This window comes from Phodopus roborovskii, unplaced genomic scaffold, assembly GCF_943737965.1.
Source record: "Phodopus roborovskii unplaced genomic scaffold, PHOROB, whole genome shotgun sequence".
Classification (NCBI taxonomy): Eukaryota; Metazoa; Chordata; class Mammalia; order Rodentia; family Cricetidae; genus Phodopus; species Phodopus roborovskii.
Window position 1 is genome coordinate 17058549 of NW_026126517.1, and position 27581 is coordinate 17086129.

Sequence of the window (27581 nt, forward strand, 5' to 3'; positions counted from 1 at the left end):
AGCATGAAAAGAGATACCATAATAGAGGGAGCCATTATAGGTTTTAAGAGAATTCTGGCACTAGGGAAATGTCCAGGGATATACAAGGATAACCTCAATTAACAATCTAAGCAGTAGTGGAGAGGCTACCTTTAATGTCTTTCCCCTATAATGAGATTGATGACTACCTTATATGTCATCCTAGAGCCTTCATCTAGTAGCTGATGGAAGCAGAAGCAGACACCCACACATTTAAACACTGATCCAAACTCCTGGAATCCAGTTGCAGAGAGAGAGAGGAGTGATAAGCAAAGGGGTCAAGACCAGGCTGGAGAAACCCACAGAAACTGCTGACCTGAACAATGGGGAGAACAATGACTCCAGTCTGAAAGCTAGGAAATCAGCATAGGACCAACCCCGACTCTCTGAATGTGGATGTGGATGTTAGTTAGGAGGAATGGACATTTTATGGGGTCTATGGTAATGGAGCAGTATTCATCCCTAGTATACGAATCGAATTTGGGAGCCCATTCTACATAGATGGATACTCCCTCAGCCTAGACACATGATGGGGGGAGGGTCTAGGCCCTGCTCCAAATGATATGACAGACTTTGAATTCTCCCCATGGAAGTCTGCTGCCTGGGGAGCCTAAAGGGGATGGGATAGGGGATGCTGCACAAGCTTCTTTCAAATTTAAATTTAAAAAAAAGAAAAAAAATGCATTGCAAAAAATATCTTAATGCTTCCGAGACTGAGATCAAAAGTTGAAAGTAGATGATGCCTGTGGTATTTACCTTCAGTACATGATTATACTGGTAACATTATGCTCAACTTTATCAATCCCTTACGGCAGTGGAAATTGGTGCAGATTTTGCAACTGTTGCCAAAAAACATGAAATAATGGTTGAAACAAATTTTATAAAAAGCTCACTAATTTTGTTCATTAGGTTTGTTTTATGAGAAAATATGAGCTTGTTTCTGTGTCATATGAATTCCACTGTGACATCAATGATGCACACAGCAGAACAGGGTCCCCAGCCATAATAAACCTCCTACCTCACACTGTAAGTCAGTGTTGTGTGCTGTTATTTGATTAATTGCTTATCAACCAACTGCATATGTTGAAGCAATAAACATTTTTTCCATATATAAAAATTAAAAAGTAATATCTTTTAATTTTGATTAATGTTTCAGTTATGTAATTATGTGAAAGTTGTAAGAAAAAGAGCAAGGATATGGATAAATTTCAAGTAAAGCAAACATGACTCTAAATTAATAGAGATACTGATTCAGTCTTGATTAAAGTCAGTATCTAGTCATGATAAAAATCTTAATATAGTAAGATAATTACTTATTCCTCTTTCTGCTGAAGAAAATAGTTTTCTTTTCAGAGTTTTCTTCAGAACAAGCTTGACATCCTTATTTCTTAAACTGTAGATCAGGGGATTCAGCATGGGCCCAATATTTGTGTAAAACACCGAGGCCACTTTTCCTTTATCCATAGATTCTACATCAGAAGGCTGCATGTACATGAATGCAGCTACTCCAAAAAAGAGGGATACAGTCATTATGTGGGAACTGCAGGTGTTGAAGGCTTTAGCTCTGTCCTGTGTAGAGTTGATGCGGAGGATGTTGGCAATGATGAAACCCTAGGAGATAAAAGTGGTTCTGGTAGAAACCACAATGTTCATGCCAACCAGAACAAAGACCACAACCTCATTGTCATAAGTGCTGGTTCAGGAAAGTTGGAGCACAGGGAGGATATCACACAGATAATGATTGACAAGGTTTGTATCACAAAAGGTCAGTCTTGCCATGCAAAGGGTATGGGCCAGAGAGCTGAAGCATCACATCACACATGTCCCAAGTACTAACACAGCACATATGCATGGAGATAATATAAGGTTATACAGCAGTGGCTTGCAAATAGCAACATAACAATAATAGGGCATTGCAGTCAGTATATAATATTCTGTAATGACTAAGAAGCAAAAAAGTAGAGCTGAGTCAGGCAGCCTGTTTAGGAGATGGTGTTTTCCTCTACCACAAAATTCATTAGCATTTGGGGGGTAAAGACAGAAGAGTAACAAATATCTACAAATGAAAGATTAAAGAGGAAATAATACATGGGTGTGTGAAGGTGTGAATTCAATGAAATCAGTGTGATCAAGCCCAGATTGGCCACTACGGTAACCACATAAATTCCCAGGAACAGGAAAAACAAAGGCATTTGGAGTTCTGGCTGGTTAGTTAAGCCCTCCAGGATAAATTCTGTCATCAGGGTGTAATTTCCATCTGTCATTCTTCTATAGATCTTCAACTACAGAGGGAAAGATTAACAAAAAAATTGAACTTAACTAAGACATTTCCTATCTATCCTCTGGACTCTGGGGTTCCTCCTCAGACCTTTGAATGAGCTAAAACATCATCTAATTTGAAGAAATTTCTTTTCAAGAGAGATTGTCCCAGGTTGCCTGGTACCCATTTAGCTCCTGGTGTCTTCGTTGGTATAGTTCCCTTCCTTTCTACAGATGTGGCCATACACATTTCTGAATTGCTGGAAATGTGTTATCACAAATGTGTGCCTCTTTCAAGGTAAATAATTAGAATCTCACTGAGTACATACGTACCTAGGAAATTTAAGGGTAATGAGAGCTCACCTTATGAAATGGAACTAATTTTCTGATTACATTTTCTATGTTGCATTAATTATGCAGCAGCTCTTGCACCCAGCAGACCTTCATATTCAGAGTTAATAAAACCGTTCCTTAAAATGGTGCTGGTGTGAAACAGAAAATTAATTTTCTTCAAATGAGTGGCCCTGGGCATATCAAACACACTGCAGGGCAGGGCTCATTCTCTGGAGTAGATGGAGTAGATACAAAAGACAAATCAGATTCAATGAATTCCTGGGGAATTTTTTCATTTTTACTTTTTAAAAGAGAGTCAGAGAGCATGCAATTGCTTGGATATGAAAAAAAGAGGCTCTGAGAAGAGTATGGGGATAGGGAATAAATGCTAAAATATACCACATGAATAGAAATGGAAATTAATCAAATATATTTCTAAAAATGTATAAATTAGCATACTCACAGACCTGTTTTTTTTTAGAACTCACTTCTAGTCTTTATTTTATTTGATTAATAAATTGATTTGCATGAGGATAATTCCAAAACTGGAGAATAGAAGAGTGTTACCACAAACTATTCAGGCTTCTGTAATACTGGCAGTATTAGGACACAGCTTGTAGCCATGAGTGGTCCTGGGACTCTTCTAGGGATGAACATAAAGTGTGCATTTTTCTGGCCTTCAGCAAGAAGCTCAGTGCAGTCACAACAGAGGAAAGTTTATCATTTATGATCACATGAGCAGTCTAGGTGGTCAATGCAGTGAATGTTGTCATATTTTGGTAATGTCAATGATTAGTTAATATCCTGAATAGTTTTCCCTGGAAACAGACAGACTGTTTACATCTGAACAGTGATGAGCACAGAGTCCCTTTAGAGACACAATCTTCCTCTCAGAATGCATCTCCTTGATCATTACTTCATTCTCTAAATTGGATGCAGGAGGAGACATCTTCAGAGACCTTCTCTAGATGCTCTTAGTCCTTCACTCAAATGTCAAGTAGACTCAATACTTGCTAAAGGATCATGTCCTGTGTTTTACATTAAAGTAGAAAACAATGAAAATAGATATATAGAACTAAGGTTCTCTAAGCGCAACCCATGTGCACATCAGCCTCATCCTTCTCATGGGCTGTTCAGGTGTTTTCTGACTGCAGTAGGATGAAATGTCTTATTATTTAGCTGTAGCCTCAATATTTCCACTTGAGAAGTCAAACTTTGTTAAAAACCACTTCTTACTAAACCTAAATAGTACTAACACAATTCTTTTAGAATGTCTGAATATTTTTATAACAAACCCACATAGTACTTTGATAATATGTTAAACTTTATAGGTAAGTTAAAAGTATAAAATAAAACTCTCATAAATCTCAGTGAATTTCCATGACATCAAAAACAGCTGCAATTTTTTCCTTCATATGCATGAAGTTTGGGGTAATTGGTAAAAACATACAGAAAGGCTGTTTTCGCCTTTTTCATTCCCCCACAATAGTGCTTTAACAATACATTATAGCATAACTATTTGAACAATACTTAACAGATATAAATCAACATGTAAAAGGAATCTTAGTAATATGCACTAATATTACACTGCTTTATTCATAGTATTGTTAAATGGGCATAGATTAGAAATATAGACATACTTATCATGTTTGTTCTCATATTCCCTGTAATATTTGATGACTGTTTTATAATTACAGAGTGTCTCTGATTGAATTTATCTGTATTACACTGTCCCTAATGAATACAATGGCTACTAATAGACACCAAAACTTTAGAATCAACCTAAAAATTGCTAGGAATTACAATAACTTTTATTTCTATTAGAGAAGGAACAATGTGTGATGATATATTGTTTACGATTTATTAAAGGTTGCCTGGGGATTCAGAAAGCCATCAGCCACAAGTTACTAAAGGCACACACCTTTAATATTAGCAACCAGAAGCTAGGAGGTGGTGGTGCACACGTTTAATCCTTGGACTCGGGATTAAGCGATGGAGGGATTTTTATAAGTCCAAGACCACCCAGATCTACACAAGAGTGAATCAGTCTAAATGAGAATTGTGGCTCACACCTTTAATTCCAACATTAGGGAAGTATATAAGACAGAAGCAAGGTCTCAGAGAGGCATTCATTCTCCAACCATGCTGAGGAGACATTACAGTCTGAGGTTTGGTAAGAGCTTGTAGAGACAGGAACAGCCCATTCAGACTGAGGTAGCAGTAAGAAGTTAGGTGCCAACTGCTTTGATTTTCTGATCATCAGCTTGTAGCTTGAACCCAAATATCAGTCTCTGGGTCTTTTATGTATTTGTGTTACAACAATGTCTTATATTTACTTGCAAAATTCTAGATGAAATATTGCACTTAATTTACATGTTCATTTTTCCAGTTTTTTGAAATTTAGTTGGTATCTAAAAATTATATATAATTTATGTATATAATTTTTGGGTTATGATTGCATACATTATGTCATCACCATAATTAAGGTAATATTTCATCAACTTCCAAAATTTCTTTGACTTCTTTGGATTGGTTTTGGTTAGTTTTATGCTTTTGTAAGAATGCGTAACATTAGAAAAACCTTCTTATAAAAGTTTGAAGTGAATATTTCCACACTGTCCACTAAATTCACTATTCTGCACAGTTGACATCTAGAAGCTACTGACTTATGACTAACTTCATCCTCATTGATCACATTCCTCATCCCTTGGTTTTCCACTGGTTTTTATTATTCTATCTTAGATGCCTTGTAGAAGAGAGACCACACAGTTGTTATTCTGATAATGACTTATCTCACTGACCATGATATTTGTTAGGACCATGCATGGTACCAATAAAATTTCTTCCTTCTTAAGCCTTCGTTATATTCCATTTTATGTCTTTGCCATTTTTATTTTATCTTTCAAATTAAACATTTGGTCACTTGAACCTTTTGCTATTGTGAAGGGTGACTCTTTTGACATGAGAGTGTAGATATGTTTTATATCTCTAGATGTTTCCTGACTTTGTTTTATTTTTGATGGATTTATGGGGTGGAATTGTGCAATAATGATAGTCATATTTGAAAATTTTTGGACATATCATTTTTAAGGTACTTAGGCAATGGAGAGTATAATATACAATCTTTTAAGTTGTATTGTCAAGCTGTGTTGAGAATACAAAGTTGCATATCTTAGTCTCAACAGAATTTACAAAAACTTTATTAATTATGAATATTTAACTGGAAAATTAAGAAAAATGTTAGCTCTAATGTGAATAAAAAAGTTGTGACACACAAATATAAAATGTACTGAAGGGGGAATGTGTAAGCCATTTAACCCTAGTCCTAGAGTAAATGTAAAGAAACTGAATTTAAAAAAAGTTAGAAATATTTTTTCCAGAGGTTTTGAAATATGGGGCTACACGCTATGAGTAGTCAACAGAAACAATGATATAATTTGGGCATCCAAGAAAAGTTCATATAAAAACCAAGAATAAGAGAAAATAAAATTATATTTTGGAGACCTTGGAACATAGGAAAAAATGACAAAACATTGACCAAATAAAATGTTAATATACCCACAGAAACCACTTTATGAAGGGAAGTTAATGGATTTGATACTGCTAATATAAAAAGAATGAACTTAGATCATTTGTCTTTTGGCATGCATGGACAGACACATAAAGATACAAGTACAGAATTCCCTCCTTCCTAAGCAACCATCTTTTTTACTTTTCTTCATAATTAGGTAAGCCCTGCTTCATGTAGGTCTGCACATACTATCTTCTTCAAGAACCCGTCTATGTTTCCCATTAATATACTTGGATTCTCCTCCCTGTATCTCCATAAACCCCTAATGACTTGTAGAAAGTAACACATTGCACTGAATTTTCTGTGAGCATCTTCTACTGATTTTTCCTTCTATATTATAAGCTCCTTAATAAATGGAAATATGCTCTGCCAAAGTAAGTTAAGTAGCATAAACTCAGAACCTTACTAAAATAATTTGATGGTGATGATCAATGATAGTGAAGTTGCTGTGGACATGGGAAAGTATTGCCTTTTGGAGTAAAATATTCTTTCAAAAATATTTATGTTAGAACATCATACTCATAAAATTTTAGAGACCTTTTTTGTTTCTAGATAACAATTTTTTTTTAGTTTTGACATACTAAATAAGAGGAAATGATTATTAATTTTAAGTATAGAGTTTATGCTAGATAACAACAGCTTAAAGGCATAATGTAAAAAGACAAAGAGTGGCTCTTGAAAACTCAATCAGTAACTGTGTAACTATAGATTAGGAGTGCTTCATAAGTTCAATGTCTTTCAAATCCGGAGACTAATTCCCCACACTATTGAACAGGATGGAAACCCATAATACCTCAGTATAAAGACAAGATAAGGCCCACAAAGTAAGCTTGCTTTTTGTCCTGAAGAAGATGAATTCTTTATGGATTTGTTTAAAATCCATCTGTCCTTTTGGGAGATCATAATTAAATAATACAAATTATGGAGTAATTTAGTTTCTCTTTCAAGCCTTTGAAGAGATTTATTTTCTCTAAGGAATCAAAGTTAGACTCAAAAACATCCCATTCTAAGGGTCAAATGATGTGAAAACTATTGTATTTTCTACCTTTTGACTGTTTATTTTGTTTTAGTTTAATTTTATAATTTTCAAATTTTCTTGTAGGAAAGATATTGAATATAATTTCCCATAAATAAATGATAGCTGTTTCAGTTGGTGTGTATCCAAGTCTACATGACTGTACCCTTGTATACTTCTTCATGCATAAATTTTTCAAATCACTCTTTTCACTGCCCTGCCCCTTAAAAAGGGACATCTGAAAGCTGAACTAATTATTCTTTATCAACAAAAATTCTGGAGGCAGATATTGAGTTAAGAACCTGAAAGAGCAGAGAAGCAAGGGAGCAACCACCAGCGACTTACTACGTCTTCTGTGCCTTTCTCCAAAAGGGCTGAGATCCTCTTTCAGAGCTGATTTGCTAATAATTCTTGTTTCCTATCTGTCTATAGTCCTTCAAACCCACCATAGTTAATTTTGGTCACCTAGTAGCTAGCTTTGCCTTAGAGAATTCAGTTTTGCAGCAATGATACTTACAGGTATGAAATATATATATTTTACAATTATATATATGTACATACATATATTTACTTGTCTCACAAGGGATTCTTTACATGATAATAATATTTTAACCTATAATTAACTGGTAATTGTGCTTTAAAAGATATGGAAATTACTCAGAAACACTGAGGAGAACATTGACTATAATGAAAGAAAACATTCAGGCATGGTGTTTCATGAGTATAATTCTTTCATTCAGGAGCCTGAGGCAGGAGAATTACCATGAGTATAAAAAGAAGGAAAAGGATAAAAGAAAGGAGAAAGAAATTCCACAACCAATATGATGTAGATTTAACTTATGTTTTTCTAATCACCTTGTCAGATGATAGAGTATCCTTATTGTTCCAAAGTTTCATGCCAGGTCAACTCCAAACCCAATGCTCTTTCTTTTCACATTTCAAAACAAGCAGGTATTTTCTTTAATAACCAATACTACCCTCAGTTCAGGAGAATATTTTCTTACTCAAGGCTTTTCTCAAGGCAACCTTGACTTCCTTGTTCCTGAAGCTGTAGATCAAAGGATTGAGCATGGGCACCACAATGGTATAGAAGACAGTGGATACTTTCCCTTGATCCATGGACAAAACAGAGGAAGGATGGAGGTACATGAATGCCCCTGACCCAAAGAAAACAGAAACCACAATTATATGTGAGCTGCAAGTGCTGAAAGCCTTGGACCTTCCTTCAGCGGAATGAATCTGAAGTATGCTAGAAAGAATGAATGAGTAAGAAACAATGATGGTAATGCTAGGCACACCTACATCAAAACCTACAACAATGAATACTACCAGCTCATTGATGTAAGTGCTGGTGCACGAAAGTTCTAGCAGTGGAAGGATGTCACACATGTAATGGTTGATAACATTGTCCTTGCAGAAGGTCAATCTCAGCATGCATCCAGTATGGGCCCATGCACCAATAAATGCTCCCACATATACAATGAGAGCCAACAGAGAGCAGACTTGAGGGGACATGGTAACTGTGTACAGCAGGGGCTTACAGATAGCCACATAGCGATCATATGCCATTGCTGTCAACACATAGCATTCAGCACTGACAAAGAAGCAGTAGAAAAAGAGCTGAGTCATGCATGCTTCATAGGAAATTGTGTTCATGGCTGAAACAAAGTTTATCAACAATTTTGGGGTGATGACAGTAGAGTAACAGAGATCAATGAAAGATAAATTAAAGAGGAAGTAGTACATAGGGGTGTGAAGGGAAGAATTCAGTCCAATTAGAGTGAGCAAGCCCAGGTTTCCTGCCACAGTGACAACATAGATGCCTAGGAAGAGGAAGAAGAAGGGGAACTGGGTCTCTGAATATTCTGTTAAACCCACCAGGATGAAGTTAGTAATGAAGGAAATGTTCCTAGCGTCCATTCTCTTCTATCAGGGTCTGAAAGACAGAAGAGTCAGGTTCAGAATTATGATACACATAGTCATCCTGCATCCAGTGGCCCAGAGAACATTCCCAGAAACATGACTATTATATGATTTATTGCTGGTTCTATGAGGGAGACACAGGTGGAAGATTAAGCATAGTGAAAACACATGTGAGAAATGTGCTGCGAATACACACAGCCATTCTCATCCCTCTGCTTCTATTTGTCTCTATCATTGAAGTTTAAGCTTGTCAGTATTCACTCACTACATTGACAGCTGATTAAAATTGTGAGTCAATGTGGACAGAGATCTTGAGGACTGAACTATAGAAGAGACTGACAGTGGTCTATTTCCTTTCTAAAATGAACAACAAGTATTAAATTGTCAGGAGAGCTGGGGTCACCTTCACAGATAGTTCTCTGATTTAAAAAACACGCTGGAGAAACTGAAAACTTTGGATCTACATTCCTCCTACAAGAACCTTTCAGCACTCTACACTTCTTAGTCAAAGCTGGATAAAGCAGTAAAGCACATGGAATAAAAGCACAATGATGATACTTACCCTCTGCCTAGAAGGCTTAGATATTTGTTTGTGGTCCACCTTTTGCCTTCATTTCTGCAGGGAAATAGCTCTACCTATGAAGGAAATGGCAGTTCTGAAATTAACGTTCCTACTCTTTTGTACACAAAGGTTCTAAGCATTTGTAAATCTCAATATCTAACTTCATCTGAGAGTTAAAAACCATCATTTCCTTTTTTGCTGTGATTCTGCCCATTTTCTACATTAGAAAACAAACATTTAAACAACTGCCATTTCTTTTCTCAACATAATACCAGGTAGCATTATATAAATCATATGATGTAAGTGAATTATCTTTGGGACTTGATATAGAGACTTCTTCTGGATCCTCTTCCTTAATTAAACTCCTTTAGGAAGAACAGGTTTAATAAATTATTTCTAGACCAATAAGGATGATTTCACTTTGGTGTCCTTAAGGATAATAATCAACTCAAATTTCACTTATGGGATTGTACATTCCCCAGGGCAGATGAGGTAGTAAATTTTGCACTTCCCTTTTACTTCTCCTTGTTTTTCTTTCATTTATAGCTACAAATGCAAACACATAACTAAAATCATTGTAAGAAGCTACCAAAATATTACAGGCTCATGAACAATCTTCCACATATAATAGTATTGAATCATGTATAATTATATTCTCCACTGTATTTTATGACAAGTACTGGTTTTTAATTTTGTCTTAGTATGTTCCTTTGCCAGTTCCCTTCAGGTTTACCCCACCAAGCCTCAGTTATTCATGTTTATATCTCCCATATGCATTCTATATTTTCCTGTTTTCTTAGAACAAATACTATTACTGGGCTGCCCATTTGATTTGCAAAGCATACAACTGATCTTTTACTTTTATGATCTAAAAGAACTTAAAATGTCACTAACATTGTATCTTAATAAATTAATCTGTCAAAGGGGAAAGTCTACTTCCCTTTTATCATAAAAATTATGCACTCAGATTTTTCTATAAACATCAATATGACCATAACTGTATTTCAGTATAATAAAGTTCCAGATTTGTTTTTAAGTTTAATATTAAGCCCTTTTTGTATATGTTGTAATCACATCACCAAAAGCAGCATATGAAATTATTATTCATTCTCTTTGAACTTGTACACAGAAACCTCAACAAACCTCAATCCTACACAAAGAACTATAGGAATTTAGGCGTGCTGAATAGTCATTCCCATGGAAGAGAATACCAACTGGTTATCTACAAATAAATGTTCAACCCTGAAGATACACATTCAAGCAACAATATACACAATATGGAGACTGCACTTATGTATTTAGGAATATATATGTACATATGGGTATTGATATATGTACGTAACAACAATTAATGAAAAAAGAGGTCATGAATATTCAAGAAATCAAGGAGGGTATATGGGAGGTCTAGGAGAGGAAAGAGAAGGGGGAAATGATGTAATTACATTTTAATCTGACAAAAACAAAAGGAACTATTTTTAAAAAGTGTGATAATCTAGTAAATGGCAAATTACCATTCCTTTTCAACAAATTAGCCAATTATGAAGCTTGAATATTTTTCATAAATTTGTCCTTACAAAATATTTTTTTCATTTTATATGTCAATCCCAGTTACCTCTCCATCCCTCCTCCCCTCTCTCTTAGCCTCACATGCAACCTGACCACCCTACCCTCCATCTGCCCAACCCAATTCTACATGTAGGGCAATACCATCCAGGTGAGCTCATGTAAATCTGTAAAGTAAGGACTAGGACTTCTCTCCTGTCTCTAGGATGAGGAAGTATCCCTCCATGGGTGATGTGTCCACAAGGTCTTTTTGTGCACAAGGAATACATCCTGATTCCACTGTCTAAGGTCCCTTAGTCTGCTCAGTCCTTCTGGCTGAGACCCATATTCAGGGGGGCATGAGTCATCCCCATGCTAGATTCCCAGCTATCACTCTTGGGGCCAGTTAGCTCCTCCTTGTTCAGTTCAGCTGTCTCTATGTGTTTCTGCATACTGGTCATGTCCTCTCCCTCTGCATCTCGATTCTAGTATGAATCAGTGTTTAGGTATGGGTATTTGCGTCTGTTTCCAAAAGGTACTAGATGAGGGCTCCATGGTGGTAGAAAGTTAGTTGTTGATCTCACTATCTGGGAAGGGCATTTATGGTAGCCTTTCCATGGTTGCTCAAATTGTTACTTGGCAGCAGTCTTGTAAGTCTCTAGACATTTCATTAGGTTCAGTTTTCTCTTCAAACCAATAATGGGTACTTCTTTTATGTTCTCTCTCTCTCTCTCTCTCTCTCTCTCTCATTCTCTTTACCACATCTGTCTTCTATCCCTACCCAGACTTAATCTTCCTAGTCCCACGTACATTCTTCTCCTCGCCTTCTCTTTCTATTACTTCTCTCTCCATTCACTGCCCCCCCCCAATTCTCCTGTGCTCTGGGGGACTTGTCCCTTCCCCCTTCTGTGAGGGACTTTATATGAATCTCTTAGAATACACCTTCTATCCTAGTTCCTCTGTTGTTGTGAATTATAGGTTGGTGATCCTTTGCTCTAGGTCTAAAATCCATATATGAGAGAGTACATACCATGTTCCCCTTTTTGTGACTGGGTAACCTCAATCAGGATGGGTTCTTCAAGGGAGGGAGGGAGAGGGAACTGGGATTGACATATAAAATAATAAATTAAATTAAAAAAAAAAAGCTTTGACTCCAAAATTTAAGTTCAAGGACAAGTTACTGGGCAAAAGGATTTCTATTTTTGTTTCCACAGAAAATTAAGAGCTGTGGATTCCTTTCAGACTAATGTGGTTTGATCAAGCCAGACCGCCTGAAGCAGAGTACGAGGTGATCCTACATACAAAACAGCTGGACAAAGCAGCCTTACAGACAACAGCCAGGATTTCTGCATCTTCTTAGAATCCCCTATGACAGTGTCCCTTACCAGCAGGAAGTAGTTTGGAAAGAATGATGCCCAAATTCCCAAATATTGTCTATAAATGTTTGTTTTCATCTAAATGGACTTGGTTATATAAAATAAATAAACAAACAAACAAAATCACAACATTAACAATTTTAACTTACTAAGTTGAAATAAATTCAAGAACACCAAAATTACAAACTATGGAGAAGATATGTTACTGGAATTGCAAACTGGTGCAGCAACATTGAGTAGGTATGGTGAATTATAAATAGATAATTAAGAAAATAAATAAATAAATAATTTTCTATTTTATCCCTATGAAGAGAAGGAAGAGGGGCATCTGGAGTCCTGGCTTCTCTGTGAGCCCAGCTAAGAAGAACTCAGTCACTGTGCAATGGTTTCCTGCTGCCATGTTCTTCATTCAGACTCTGAAGGGGTAAAGAAATTGGTTGAGCCAGGTGGTGGTAAATCAACTCTTTAATCCCAGCACTAGGGAAGCAAAAGCAGCCAGATTTCTGTGAGTTCAAGATCAGCCTGGTAAACAGAGCTAGTGCTAGGAAAGGCAATTCTACACACAAAATAAGTGTTCCATATATATATATATATATATATATATATATATATATACATACATACATACATACATACATATATATATATATATATATATATATGGGACAAAGAGTGCAGATTTCTCTGAGTGACATTATTCTTTTCCATGTACACAAATTCCACATAGAAATTATTTATTCCTTAGACTATTTTTGCTTTCTGTATAATTACCTTAATGGATCATTAAAATAAATGTAACAATTTTCATTTATTAACATAAATAGTAAGTAGATATTATTATTGTTTTTAAACATATCCTTGAATATTAAAAATGAATTTATTATAAAATTCTATATTTCAGTAGAAGTGTTCATAATTTTATGATTCAAAAAAATGTCCGTAAGTTCAGATGTAGAGTGGGGGGGGGGGAATCAGTGAGGAAAAATGGCAGATACTCATGAGAAAGCAAATTTCCCTAAAAAACAGTGAATTGATATCCAAAATCTATTTTCTCCAGGGATTTATGGAGAACTTTTTTTAAATTTTCTATTTTTTTTTCTAATTCTTAAGATATATAAAGTTTTTTTTTTTTTTTTTTTTTTTTTTTTCCAAATGTGAAAATTCAGTGACATCTGGAGCAACCATTGCTTGAGGTACTGGATACATGGTGCTTCTATACATGGATGCATAGTGTTCCTAGGATGAAGTACTGGAAGTAATTGATGTAGGATTTCTTTCTATTTACACTTGACATGGATTTCTGCTCTTTGTTTCTTATTGTCTGTTTGATGTAAGATGCTCATTTTTTATTTTAAACTGGCCTAGAACTCACAATCCTCTTGCCTATTCACCCTAATTTCTCTGATATGATGACTATGCCACAACACTGGGTACTACTTAATTTTTTAAGTAAATTTTAGCCAATACTTAAATTTATTCACTTTAGCATTTTTACTTCAACAAATGTCTCACTCCATTCAAATAAATTCCACAATAATTTATATTGTTATATATAAAGTAATTTTATCCCATTGAAAACATTTCATATGCTGTTCATCATTCAATAGATGTAGCAACTTTAAACATTTTGTTATGGGGAAGATAATTTTATATAGAAAAAAAATTTAGAATTCTTCGTTGTCATATCCTCAGTGAAGTATGAGACAGAAGGTAAATTATTTTGGGCAGCTCAAGTTATCTGCATATGTCTTTTTCTGCTTTCAAAGATTTAAACCTAGAAACAAGAGACATCCAAAGAAATTATAACAAAGAGCCTTGCCCTTTATGACCTTTGCTATAGCAGGGGGTTATACTAGTACCTAGTCTCTTCCAGCCTTCAGCAGTTCTGACACAGTTGATTGTTTGTTTTCAAGTTTTGTTTGTTTTTCAAGACAGGGTTTCTCTGTATTGTTTTGGAGCCTATCCTGGAACTAGCTCTTGTAGACCAGGCTGGCCTCAAACTCACAGACATCTGCCTGCCTCTGCCTCCCAAGTGCTGGAATTAAAGACATGTGCCACTAACCCTAGTAATAGCTGATTAATTGCTCTGAGAACACTTTACATCACATCCTATGTGTAATACTTTCTTCTTTCTACTGAAAGTGATTTTTGCGTTAAAATTAAAATACTATCCTCAAGAAATGTATGACAAAACTCACACTAAATTGTAAAAGAATAAAATAGTGATCAGTTAAGATGATGAATAAGAGACGATCTCTATAACTTCACTTTAATTATATCTTAAACTAAAATATTCACTAAGACAATCATTCGTGAAAATGAAATAAAGTAGACAGATTGGAAAGTAGGGAAGGAAATTGTCTCTATATGTATAGTCAAGAGGGTGCTTCCTTGCTCTTTATAATAATAGGATTTGATACATGTGTGTGACACATGTCATGACCAAGAAACTAAAATACTCAAAACTTCCTGAAATTTAAACAATATACACTAAACAAATATTATACAGTGGTTTATCACAAAGGAAAAAAGAAAAAAAAAAGAAAACTGAAAATGCCCACATCTTCCAGCATTTTAATTTTTATTGCACTCAAAAGTGTGTTTATATTGTATAAGAATGGTTATGAATTCTTATTACTTGAGACTTTTTACATGAGAGTTTAATAAAAGCAGCTTGCTTTCATTCCCCATGCCAATATAATTTGATGTCATAAATAATGTACAAGAACTGCCTAACCAGACTAGCAATGGAAAGTGAGGACATTTTTCCCTTAAAAAAAAAAAATTGAAGAACATGTGTTTTAAAAATCATTTTCATATAAACTTAGTGTTTGGAGTTAAGATAAATCTAACTTTTTTCTCCATATTCATGAAACAAAATGTAAAGTTAGACATAGTAATTATAATAATTTTGAATAAATCTTTTGGAATGTCATAAGTTTTTGTTAGATGTATAGTTTTAAACAAATCTTCAGGGTCTTTTAAAACTCACTAATACCTATCCTTAAAAATTTTAAAGAATATAAACTTAGTAAATGAATAAGTCATAGACCATGTGGATGAAGTTTTCCATGAGTAAATATCAAAACAGGTCTGAACTATTGGTCAATGTTTGCAAGATGGTATTTTTCCTTCAAGAATTTAACAGGTTTCTAATATATGGACATTGTCTGAAGACAAAAGTTAAAATTCATGTCAGAGGAGTTAAGTAATGAAGCAGAGGTGTACCTGATTATAACATGAATTAGTGAGAAATGGATAAGATTTAATCACTAGTGGGTATTAAAAGGTGGAAAGACAAGATAAAGTCAAGAAAGTTCATCTAGATTAGTGGTTCCCAACTGTGCTTCATTACTTCATTGGGGGTAGTATATCAGATGCCCTGCATATCCGATATTTGTATTATAATTTATAACAGCACAGTTATGAACTAGCAATGAAATAATTTCATAGTGGAGTCATCACAGCATGAGGAACTATATTTCAGAGTCACAGCATCATAACAGTTGAGAACCACTGTAGTGAGATAGTTCATCTGTGGCACTGACCATGCCCATTGGGGGGTGGAGCCATGGGCGGAGTGACCTGTGGAAGGAGGTCAGAGGGAAGCCAGGAAAGGCTCTCTTTCTGGCGTGACTCGGACAGGAGAGGATCAGGTTGAACTTTCTGGTGTTCATCTGTCTAGGTTGTAAGTTATTTCTCCCTGAATAAACATCTATTTGGCCTATTTGTTTATCCTGATCCTTATTTAACCACGTTATCTGGTATCAGAAGCGGATTTACCTGGATTTCACCCAGGCGGCAGAAGCCCCCTCTCCCCCACCTTCCCCAACGGGCAGGGTTTAACCAGGTGGACTCACCACAGCTTTGGGACATTTGCCTCTTCCTTACCACAAAGGAGATCTTTGCCGCTAAAAACCACTTTTCTAGATGAAGGGGCATAGAACATTGAAGATAAGCTTCTAAGTATGTATCTAAAATAATATTGATTTACTGCTTCCTGAAAGAGCATGATATATTCATTTCTGAGATACTTTTATAGATACAGGAATATTGCTTATTTTATTCATATAGCAAATACTATTTTGTTCAACTTCACCACTATTCTTTTCTACATTCAATTCTGATCCCAAATATTGGGGTCTAGGTACAGCAGAGAATCCATCATTTTTGACTTAATATGAACTATGGAAAGTGAAGAATAGTTTTTCTAATATTCATTTCTCTTTCTTACTCTGTAGCAAGTGCCCTTAGTTTGGCACTATCATTAAGTTCATCATTGCATTTCTGCACCTTATGTTTTGATAACTTTGTTTATCACAAAGATATAGGTGGCAGCAATAAGATCCCCCATTCCCAGACTATCTTAAAGTTGGAACAGCTCTCATATTCCATATCATTCTGACTGATGGCAAGAGTAGAAGATGCAAGTTGAGTCTGGAGCCATTACTTGAGATCAACGCTCCAAGCCTTATATAACACAGAAACAGAGAAAGATTATATCTTATGAGCCACTACAGAACCCATGAATTATTTTCTAATTGAACACAATATGGAATATGTACACATCTTCATATGTGTTTACAAGTATACCTAATTATAACAAATATAAATAAAAATTGCTTTCCCAAGTCTTTCTCAGTCACGTCCTGATGGTCCCCAAATTGCTCATTATAATTGAGAGACTTCTTTATTGTGTAAATGTATGTCTGTGTAGAGATATGAAAGATAAACACTATGTGGGAAAGTTAACCATATGGTAAAATACATCCTTATGTCACATTTCTCTCAATTACTGAAACCTTTGATTGTGTTTTCTTATGTAATTGAGTTTAATAACTATGTATTTGTACTTTTCTTCTCCTTTATTTTATTTTATATTTTACTGTTTGTAGTAGAATTCTCTCTGCATTTTAGGATCAATTTCATGTTTGTGCTAATATTTTCACAGTGTAGTATCTACCAGTTCTCATAATTACTACAAACCGTTAGACACACATACTCATTTGAACACTTCAAATGTTTTGTGCCTGCACTTAGAAAATTAAAAAGTCATAAATTGTAATTTCTGCCTATTTCCCACTATTATGCTTTTTAAAAAGCTGCCTTAATGCTCAGGTCAATGTGATTATTAATACATACATAGTCTTGCAAAACATCTCAGAGCAGTACACACGCATTACCCTAATATATGTGTATGTACATATGTGTACATAAGTTCACAGATATGGGTCAAGTTCCTATAAATATAGATATAAAGAAAGATTGTGTTACAGATTGAATATGAATTGTTCCTCATAACATCATGTATTAAATGCTTGTGACAGACATACTGCTCTGTGAGATGGTGGAAATGGCGAATATCTGGTGGAAGTGTGTCACTGGGGACATTTCTTTGATGATTGCACTGGATCCTCTTCTGTTGCTCTCTTTCTACTCCCTGACTAACACAAGATTATTAACAACCATACAATGCTTTGTCTCATCATGAGTCTAACACTGCAGCCAGACATAATCCACAGTGTCTTCTCTGATGGGGAGAAAAAATGAACTGTGCCCTGTTGTGGGTTTTCTTTGGTATTGTAGTCACATGGATAAAGTAAAGACAAAGAAATAGGTATCAAGAGCAGTTAACTGTCCTGAGTATCTGACCAGGTAGTGGAGTACTGAAATGGGTTTGAGATAGGAATCTGCACTTTGGAGATGTGGGTCAGAAACACAGGAGTCTGAAAGCAGGGCTTAATGGGCAATTATGACATGTTCTTGGAATACCAGGATGTCAATGGAAGCATGAACAGGAACAACTGTGCTGATGAATTTTAGTTCTATTGGGAACTGTGCTACAGGTGACTCATGTTATATTCTGGAAAGAACTTAACTACAATTTGCCCATGTTCTCTGGTCTGTGAGGGACAAAATTTAAAGATGAAAGACTGCTTTCTTTGTATGCAAAGATGCCTTTGTATGACCTAATGAAGGAGCAGAGTGAATGTAAGAATGGTCTACTATAGACCATGAGCAGGGGGGTATCGATCTATATTTCACATGGGAATGCAATGCAGGTGGCCCTTGACACCTGACCCATCACCAACTTTCTCTGCACTGGGTTAGACTCTGAGATTTGGGATACAAGACTGCTATTTGGAGAGAGAAGGACATCATGCCTCTGATCTTGACAGTCCTCTATCCTGAAAACAAGATCAGAGCAGTAGAGAGGTGAAGGTCACAAGACCAGATATTGGAAGCATCAGGGGAACAAAGTGTGCCAGGTTACCACTGGATGAACTGTCCACAGGCCATCAGGAATGAGTACTGGATTGACCTTCTCGAGTCCCTGAATTTATTTATTTTTATTTAATTAAAAGATATTACATCGTTTCCCCCATACTATCCTCTCTTCTACCCCTCCCATGTCCCAGTTTTTATTTCCCTTGAGCTCAAGTGGAAAATGTTTTATCGTCCACCAGGGGGCGATAGAGCATAGTAAACCAAATACAGTTGCTAAAGCCAGACCTGTGCTGCAGCAGTCTATTGTTCAATGATGAAATCACAAATCTAAAACACTGACTAAATACATGTGATGGGAGATGTCATTCTGTAAATATGTTTCTCATACTGGTTAATGAATAAAGCACTGTTGGCCAATAGGAAAGCTAGATAGGCGGGACTAGGAGATGAGGAGGAAAGAGGAAGGAGTAAGGAGGAGTCAACATGGAGAGTCTGGAGAGAGCAGAATGATAGCCGGCTCTCTGGTAAGAGGAGACCACATGGAAATATTAGATTAACAGAAATGGGTTAATAATTAAGACAGAGCTAGCCGATAAGAAACAAGTAACTGGCCAGCAGCATTATATCAAATACAGAGTTTCAGTGCTTTAATTGGGGCTGGTGCAGCAGAGGGACAAGACTGGAGTCGAGCGGAAAAACCCTACTCCTTACATACATGTTATCTGTAAGTTTAAGAACTGGGATGTCACAGCAGCCATTTTAATGAAGGAACAGACAACAGATAAATCAAAAAATACAGGGATGATTTAGACAACAAGACAAGACCCCACACTTAAATACTTAAATACTCTTTAATTTTTTTTTTTTTTTTTTTGGCACAGATACCAAAGGCTATGTAGACTACCCCAGAAACAAAACAGAAGATCACAGTCTACAAAGATCTGAGAAGCATCTCTGTGGAGAGACAAATGAATTCACCTGGGATTTGCTACCCCAAGGGAGGTCTCAGAACTGAGCTGTCCATGGATGGTACAGCAGCTACTAGTTCATGGTGATGGTTCTTCTCAGGTGAACTACATTGAGCCTACTTGGTGTCACTAACACATCCTCAAAGCTTATTTTAGAGAGTGAGGGATTTGGAATTCTCTTTCCATGTTCCTCAGATATCAATACTTTTTGTTTACAGAATGGACATCAACTCCTGCCCTTATATGCATAAAGGATTATTTCATCTTTTTCAATACACACACACACACACACACACAGTCTACCATATTTCAATTAATGCAATGAAAAAGAAGATTGTGAATTTCATATTTCAAATGGTTAAAACTGTTTATTTAAAAGCCATAGTTTCAAGACATTTAAATTTTCAAAAATCCCAAATATTAAACAATTCAAATGTTACTGACAAAAGTTTAATCTCTGATTTCACAAAAATAAATGTCATCTAAAAAGAACAGTGTTCCACACGTATAAAGCAAAACAACCATATGTATTAATTTTCTATTTAAGAACTATTATAAGTGATACAGGTATTTCTGAGTTGGAAGACTATGGAATATCCCAGAGAGGTGGTAGACTCCATCCTCACAATCAGTACCACCTTTGTTTTTCTTTTTTGTTGTTGTTGTTTGTTTTTTGTTATTTTTATTCAAAATAATCAAACACTAGTAAAACTGCAATGCTCATGAAGATGCACAGCTTATATGTATATCCTTCATCACACATGAAGATACACTGAGTTTCTTCTATGTCCTTTAAGACTCATAAGGATGCTGAGTCTCTTTTGCATCCTTAGTTATAAAATTTTGTTTAACAAAGCTCCCCATTTCATAGGAATTGTCATCTTTGTACAAATTTACACAGGGCAACAGGGGGTTCAGGATGGGTACAATAATGGTATAAAAAAAACATGGCATTTTGCCTTGGTCCATGGAGCTGACTGATGATGACTGAAGGTACATGAAGGCTAAAGATCCAAAGAAGAGGGCAACAGCACAGATGTGGGAACTGCATGTGCTGAAGGCTTTGGACCTGCCCTCAGTAGGAAGGAAAGCCTAGGATGCTGGCACTGATGAAGAAGTAGAGAGAATGGTCAGAGCTGAGAAAATAATATTAAATTAACTGAAGGGCAAAGCTAGTATTTCATTAATAAATGTACTGGAGAAGGATCATTCCAGGAGTGGTAAATGATCACAAAAGTAGTGATTTATATCATTAGCTTTGCATAAAAGCAGTCTAAGCAGGCAGTTTCACCTATGGCCAAGCTAAGCCTACACTGTACACCCCCACAACCATCCAGGAGCACATTTTGTAGGACATGGTACATTATATAACAAGGGGTTACAGATGGCAACATAGCAATCATATGCCATGGCAGCTAGCACATGACACTCTGAAACAGCAAAAACATCAAAGAGGTAAAACTGAGCCATAATAATGAGCCAGCATAATAAATGACATTCTTCTCCATGACAAAGGTTTGGGTGTGATGACTGACACTGGACTGGCAAAGGTCAACAAAAGACAAATTACTGAGGAAGAAGTACATGGGGGTGTGCAGGTGAGGGCTGAACAGGATTAACACAACCATGCCCAGGTTTCCTAGGACTGTTACTTCACAGATTCCTAAGAAGAAAAAGAACAGGGGCAAATGAAGTACCAACTTCTCTGTTAATCCAGTGAGGATGAACTCTTTGACCGTGGAATGATATCCTTTCCTTCTAGGATCCTATGCTGAAAGAAAAGTAAGTTAAGACATACTCTGAAAGAATTCAAGTCTTCTCAACCGGGTATCTCAATTATCTGCATGTTGCTAGTCAATATTTTTAGTCAGAGCCCTGAAGCATATAATCCCATATTAGACAAAACAATTGTCACTTATGGTCCCTGCTCTGAGTGCTTATATGTAATAGCCAATTATAAATCACACAAAAATTACTCTGATAACTGGACTTGAGTATTTCAGTAGATTTCCATGCCCAATTTGTAATCAGACTAGGACTATAGTAAGAAAGTACTTTTTGATGTTTTGAGATAATGACAGTATTGGTAAAGGTCAGTGATCAATATCACACTTAAAGCTGACAGTCTAAAAGTTCCAATCCCTTCCTCAGGTTACAAGAGCCCCTAAACAACTTGGGAGCATAGGGGAAGGGTGAGGTAGGAGAAAGAAGAGAAGAAAAGAGGAGGGAGGGGAGAACATGAGGGATCATGAATATTGAGTGGGGAGATGATTAGAGGAGAGTAAGAAAACAGACACATCATGAGAGGGAGCCATTATAGCTTTAAAGAGAAATCTGGTACTAGGGAAATATACAGAGATCCACAAGATGACCCCAACTAGGAATCTAAGCAATAGTGGAGAGGCTACCTTAAATGCCCTTCCCTGAAAATGAGATTTATGACTACCATCCTAAAGCTTTCATCCAGTAGTTGATGGAATGATCCACAGCTAAGCACAGAACCAAACTCCTGGAATCCAGTTTCAGAAAGGGAAGAGTGATGAACAAAGGGATCAAGGCCACCATACTGGGAAAACCCATAGAAACAACTGACCTGAGCAAGTGGGAACTTACTGACCCCAGTCTGATAGCTGAGGAACCAACATAGGACCAAACCAGGAGGACTGGGTAGTCTATATGGCCTCTGGCAGTGGAACCAGGATATACCCCTAGTCACGAACAGACTTCAGGAGACCATTCCCCATGGAAGGATACTCCCTTAGCCTAGAGACACTGGGAAGGGCCTGGACCCTACCCCAAATGACTTGACAGATTTTGATGATTTATAATGGAAAGCCTTGCCTTTCCTAGGGAGAAGATGGGGAATGGAATGGGAGGATGGCAGTGAGAGGGAACTAGGATTCATATGTAAAATCAGATTTTTTCTAATTTAAATATAATAATGAAAGATTAAAAAATTGTTTCATATTTCTTCAGTCTCATTCTGTAGGAGCTAATTTAGACAATGGAGAAAAAAGCAGATTGGTAGGACAGAAAAAATAAAAACTGTTTCTGTAAATTACAGTAAATTTTATAGTAAATTAAATAATATTGTATATATTAAACCCCAACAAATCTACAAGCAATAAGTACTACCTACAATTAAAGTTATGTAAGGTGACAGAATTTAAAACAATCTCAAAATAATAGTGTTTCTACAAACTTGAAACAAATAACAAAACAGCCCAACTGAAATAATGTGAAAGCAATGACCCAAATAGAAAAATAATAATAATAATAATAAGGAATGATTAAAGGCTATGCACTTCCAATTGCAAGATGTTTTAGCTGCAGCATACTCACTGTTTGCTTGCCCTGATGTTTGACCTTAGGGTCATTTGGAAAGCTAACACAGTAGAAACTTCTTAAACTATATACATGTATAAACAAAATCTAAATGGAATAAGAAAATAGCAGAGAAGACAAAGTCCCAACTAGACATTTCTTGCCACAAAATGAAACCCCCCCATGCCAGGAATAGGTTGTATTTAATCAAGCTACTGGCCAAAGGTGTCACATTGAAACCCTCAATCAACCCAGGCTATTGCCAAGGCTGTTGGCTTGACTGCACAAACTGATGGTATGACCTTATTACTGAAGACAATACCTACATAACTTATTAAACAAAGAAAAGTCAAGCTGGTGCCTATCTAGAGCCTTCATGGAACCAGAAGGAACTCTGCACACTATCAAAAGAGAAACATGAACATCAACCCAGCCATAAATTCTTTGAATAACAATGGTGACCTACTTGCCAGACACATGGGTGCAATACTAACCCAAAAGTTGAAGGAGTAACTAACCACTATCTACTTGTCCCACTCCATGAGATGGAACCCATGCCCAACATGCTTGGGTACATAAGAACATGAAAGTAGATAGGTCAGTGGCCTAGTGAAAACCACATCTTATTGTTATGCTAAAGTAATAAAATGACTCCTAATGACATTCTGCTGTACTCATAGATCATTATCTTGCTCAGTCATCATCAGAGGAGCATCTTCCTGTAGTAGATGGGAACAAAAACCAGAAACCCACAAGTAGACAATGGGCAGAGATAAGAGAACTTGGAACACTCAACCCTAAATGGGACATCTCCATAAAATTCCTCCCCTCAGTGCTCAGGTGACATCTGCAGAAAAGGAGGCAGAAAGAAAATAAGAACAAATGACAATGGAGGATGTCAATGAAACTAAGCCTTTGAAACACATTAGGACTGACACACACATCCATTCACAGAGACTCATCATTGTTTCTGTGTGTATGTTTTCCTTTGGCTCTCTCTCTTTTTTTTTTTTTTTTTCTGTTTCTTTCTTTTCTGTTTGTTTTTCTGTCCTACTCCGATTTGTTTTATTTCATCTTATTATTTTTGGATAACTTTTTGAATTATAATGAAAGAGAGAGAAAAAAAAGGGTACAGATTTTGAAACAAGGGAAAGTGGGGAAGAGCTGAGAAGAATTAGGGATGAAAAACTATAATCAGGTTATATTGTACGAAAAAAGTATATTTTCAACAAAAATTTTAAGATGCTTTTTTTTTAACAAAAAAAGATTCTGTGTTCATGTGTCAAATGCATCAACTTCATGTAAATGGCAGTTATCATTCTCAAATTGATTTTCCAGTCCAATGTGTTATCTGGAAGAACATTTTCCCTGTAATTGCATATATTGAGAAGATGACTTTAAAATACTCATAAAAAATTCAGTTAACCTGGAATAATCAATGGAAGTTTGAAAGAGAAGAATAAAGTAAGGAAGTTTCATGTTTCCACATTATAAAAATTATACAAAGTTATAAGACTATAAGCCACTTTCAAAATTATAGCAACAGAGATTAAGAAACTAGAACTGGCATGATTCACCATGTTACCCTAATGATTAATTGTGTTTTAAAAGGGAATCATAAAATTCAATGAAAAAAGAAAAAAAATTTAAACAAATAATCCAGGAATAATATATAGTTGAGTAGGAGATAATTATTTTAGATCACTTTCTCAAATCAACCATAAAACTTCACTCAAACATATAACAGACTTCCATGAAAATGCTAGCTTAATATAGTAGTATTAAAACCCTGTATGAAAGTAATCTTTGATAATAGTATCTTAGACAAGATGTCAAAACTATCAGTTTTTAGATAGATCAAATTAATGAACTTTGAATTAGTGAAAATAGTTTTAAAAGAAGAAAACTGTGTAGATTTAAGTTTAGATATTTAACAACATCATTCAGAAAGTGAAACAGACTGTACACAGAACAGGATAAAGTATTTTCCTATTTTGCACTGTGCCCAAGGAGGGATTTGTAGTCATATTATCAAGCACTCTTGCATATTAAAACTAAAAGAACAGATATGCCAATTAGTAATTATCAGATGTGGCCGCAGGAGCATGTGAGTGATGGCTTTTGGATGATTTGTCAGGAAATCTCCCATGGTGGGAATGCTAGTCTGCATGAGGGTCTTTCAACATGCTGAGGTTAAAAAATACTAGGACAAATGGGATTAGGTACTCAGATTTCGTTATTTGTAAAACTCTGTCCAGAGCAGATATACGCGAGACTGAGTACTTTCTGAGGCAAAAAACTCCAGATGAAGCTGGTGCCAGTAATTCAAAACAGATTTCTGGCCCCCTTTGCTTTCAGCATCAGATTGCAGATCCCCATCGCCATGTGACTCACATGTACATTATGAGCCAAATGTTGGATTCATCTAATAGCTTCCTCATGCTTCAACCCAAAGAACCCACCAAAACGACATGATTTTCACAAAAGTTTTGACACATAAGCAACCCCATAACTATTTATAGAAGGCAACTTCCTGGAGAAAAATCTTCATCCGGATCAACTGCTGGGAAGTAAAGCAATTAAAAGTTGCAGTAGAGCAGACAGTGGTGGCACATGACTTTAGTCCTAGCACTTGGGAGGCAAAGGTAGGCAGATATCTATGAATTCAAGGCCAGCTTGGTCTACAAGGGCAACTTCCAAAGCCACAGAGAAACCCTGTCTCAGAAAAAAAAAAAAAAAAAAAAAAAAAAAAAAAAAAGTTGCTTTTGACACTCTAACTCCCTTGTGTCCTTGTGTATAATAGTCTCTCTGTTGTAAGCTGTAGCAATCCTTATCAAGTATGTTTCTTAAATATTATGAAAAGATTTGATGTGTACATACACTGTATGACAGCTGCTTTATTTCTATAATCAACCAGAGTACTGATCCTTATTTGTTGATCATTCTTTAATGTGGTCATCAGGGAAACAAATCACTGCATGATCTTACTTTCTGCTGTAACTACCAACTTGAATATGTAAAAGCAGAAGATAAAGACAACACTGGTTGGGAGTAGGAAATATAGTTCAAAAAATTCAATGTGGCTGTGTGTATCTAGAAACCCCCGATACATGATATTATAGTTAATTGTTATGCTATATACACCAACCTCATGATGGGACATTTGGGGTTTTATGTTTTACAATATGCTACACTATGTATCTTTTCCTTCTCCTTATTGAACTATATGTATGTTTCTGGCTTCTTACATCTATGGTGTCTCCTTAGCATGTAAGATGTGTGTAAAGCAGAAATGCAAAGTCCACCCAAGTACATTAATGCATTGTATAACCTGTAGTATCATCACATTTACCATTGGCTTTAGGTGTTTTTCTAGTTGTGACAAAATCCTTGACAAGAAAGAGGATGGGGTCACTTGGCTCATGGTTTGAGAGTCTATAATCCATCTTGTCAGGAAGGCATTGCAGCAGGAATTGGAGGCAGTTGGCCACATCTTGCCTGCATTCAGGATGCAGGCAGAAAGAGAGAAACACAAATGTTCAGATTGACTTCTTCAGTCTCACTGTTTATTCAGTATGAGACTCCCATTCATGAAGTAGTACTGCCCATACTCAAGGTGGACTGCCCCCTCACTTGAAACTTCCTGAAACACTGAAACCTAGATACCTAGAGACATGTCTTCTGACTGATTCCTAACCTACTTAATGTTACAAGAAGGTTTTCCCGCCAGCCTGAGCAACATCAGCCACAAATAACAGAGGTGTTGTATTAGATATAAAGCTTTTAGCCTATTACTAGTGTTTCTTTTTGGCTAGCTCTAATTTAAATATTAACCCATTTCTATTAATCTAAGGATTTCCATGTGGTCTTATCTTACCGGAGAGAGGTCCCGGAGTTCTACCCTGTTGGTCATATATCTTGAAACTCCTCCCTACTACTTTATGAATCCTTCTTGTCTCCTAGTCCTGCCTATCTTGCTTTCCTATTGGCCAACAGTGCTTTATTCATTAACCAATAAGAGAAACATATTTACAGAATGACATCTCCCATCAACTTAATTTCACATTGAAGATTAACCATTATTGCATCTGAAGTTTGAACACATAGACTATAGTCTGCATCTTCTTATATGAATACAATCAGATAGTATTCAGAGAGATTTTGACAGACAAGAAAATCACATTCTATAATAACAGCATACTACTGAAATTTCATAGTTGACTTTGCAAGCTAACAGGTGCCTTGGTGATTATAGAGTACTAAAACTGATAGAAAAGGTTACATAAGATTTTTGCCGTATTGTAGAAATCATTGTCTATTTCATTTAAATTTTTTATTTTTACTCTACCATCAACTGGTAGACACAAATTTTAAAGCATGGAATGAATATCAGTGATATTTAAAATAGTGAAAATTTATATTTAAATATATTGAATTTTTTTCATATCTTCATCATCTAATT

The 27581-nt window shown here is 35.9% G+C and overlaps 1 protein-coding gene and 2 pseudogenes across 1 annotated transcript; all 3 read right to left on the reverse strand.

Annotated features, from left to right (window-relative positions):
- Positions 1–1296: 1296 nt before the first annotated feature.
- LOC127231383 (olfactory receptor 147-like) lies at positions 1297–2282 on the reverse strand (annotated as a pseudogene).
- Positions 2283–8180: 5898 nt separating this feature from the next.
- Positions 8181–13008, reverse strand: LOC127231250 (olfactory receptor 145). The gene is made up of 2 exons (XM_051196739.1): positions 12921–13008; positions 8181–9037 (listed from the first exon to the last, which is right to left on the reverse strand). The coding sequence occupies exons 1-2, from the start codon at positions 13006–13008 to the stop codon at positions 8181–8183; spliced, it is 945 nt and encodes a 314-aa protein (XP_051052696.1).
- Positions 13009–20587: 7579 nt separating this feature from the next.
- Positions 20588–26543, reverse strand: LOC127231385 (putative olfactory receptor 8G3; annotated as a pseudogene).
- Between the last annotated feature and the right edge of the window lie 1038 nt (positions 26544–27581).

Bases quoted from the DNA above. Each gene is read 5' to 3' on its own strand.
- LOC127231250 (XM_051196739.1), bottom strand. From the start codon at position 13,008: ATGAAGAACATGGCAGCAGGAAACCATTGCACAGTGACTGAGTTCTTC. The intron at 9,038-12,920 runs TCTTCCTTCTCT...CCCAGTTCCCCT, and splicing joins GCCAGGACTCCAGATGCCCC to TCTTCTTCCTCTTCCTAGGC.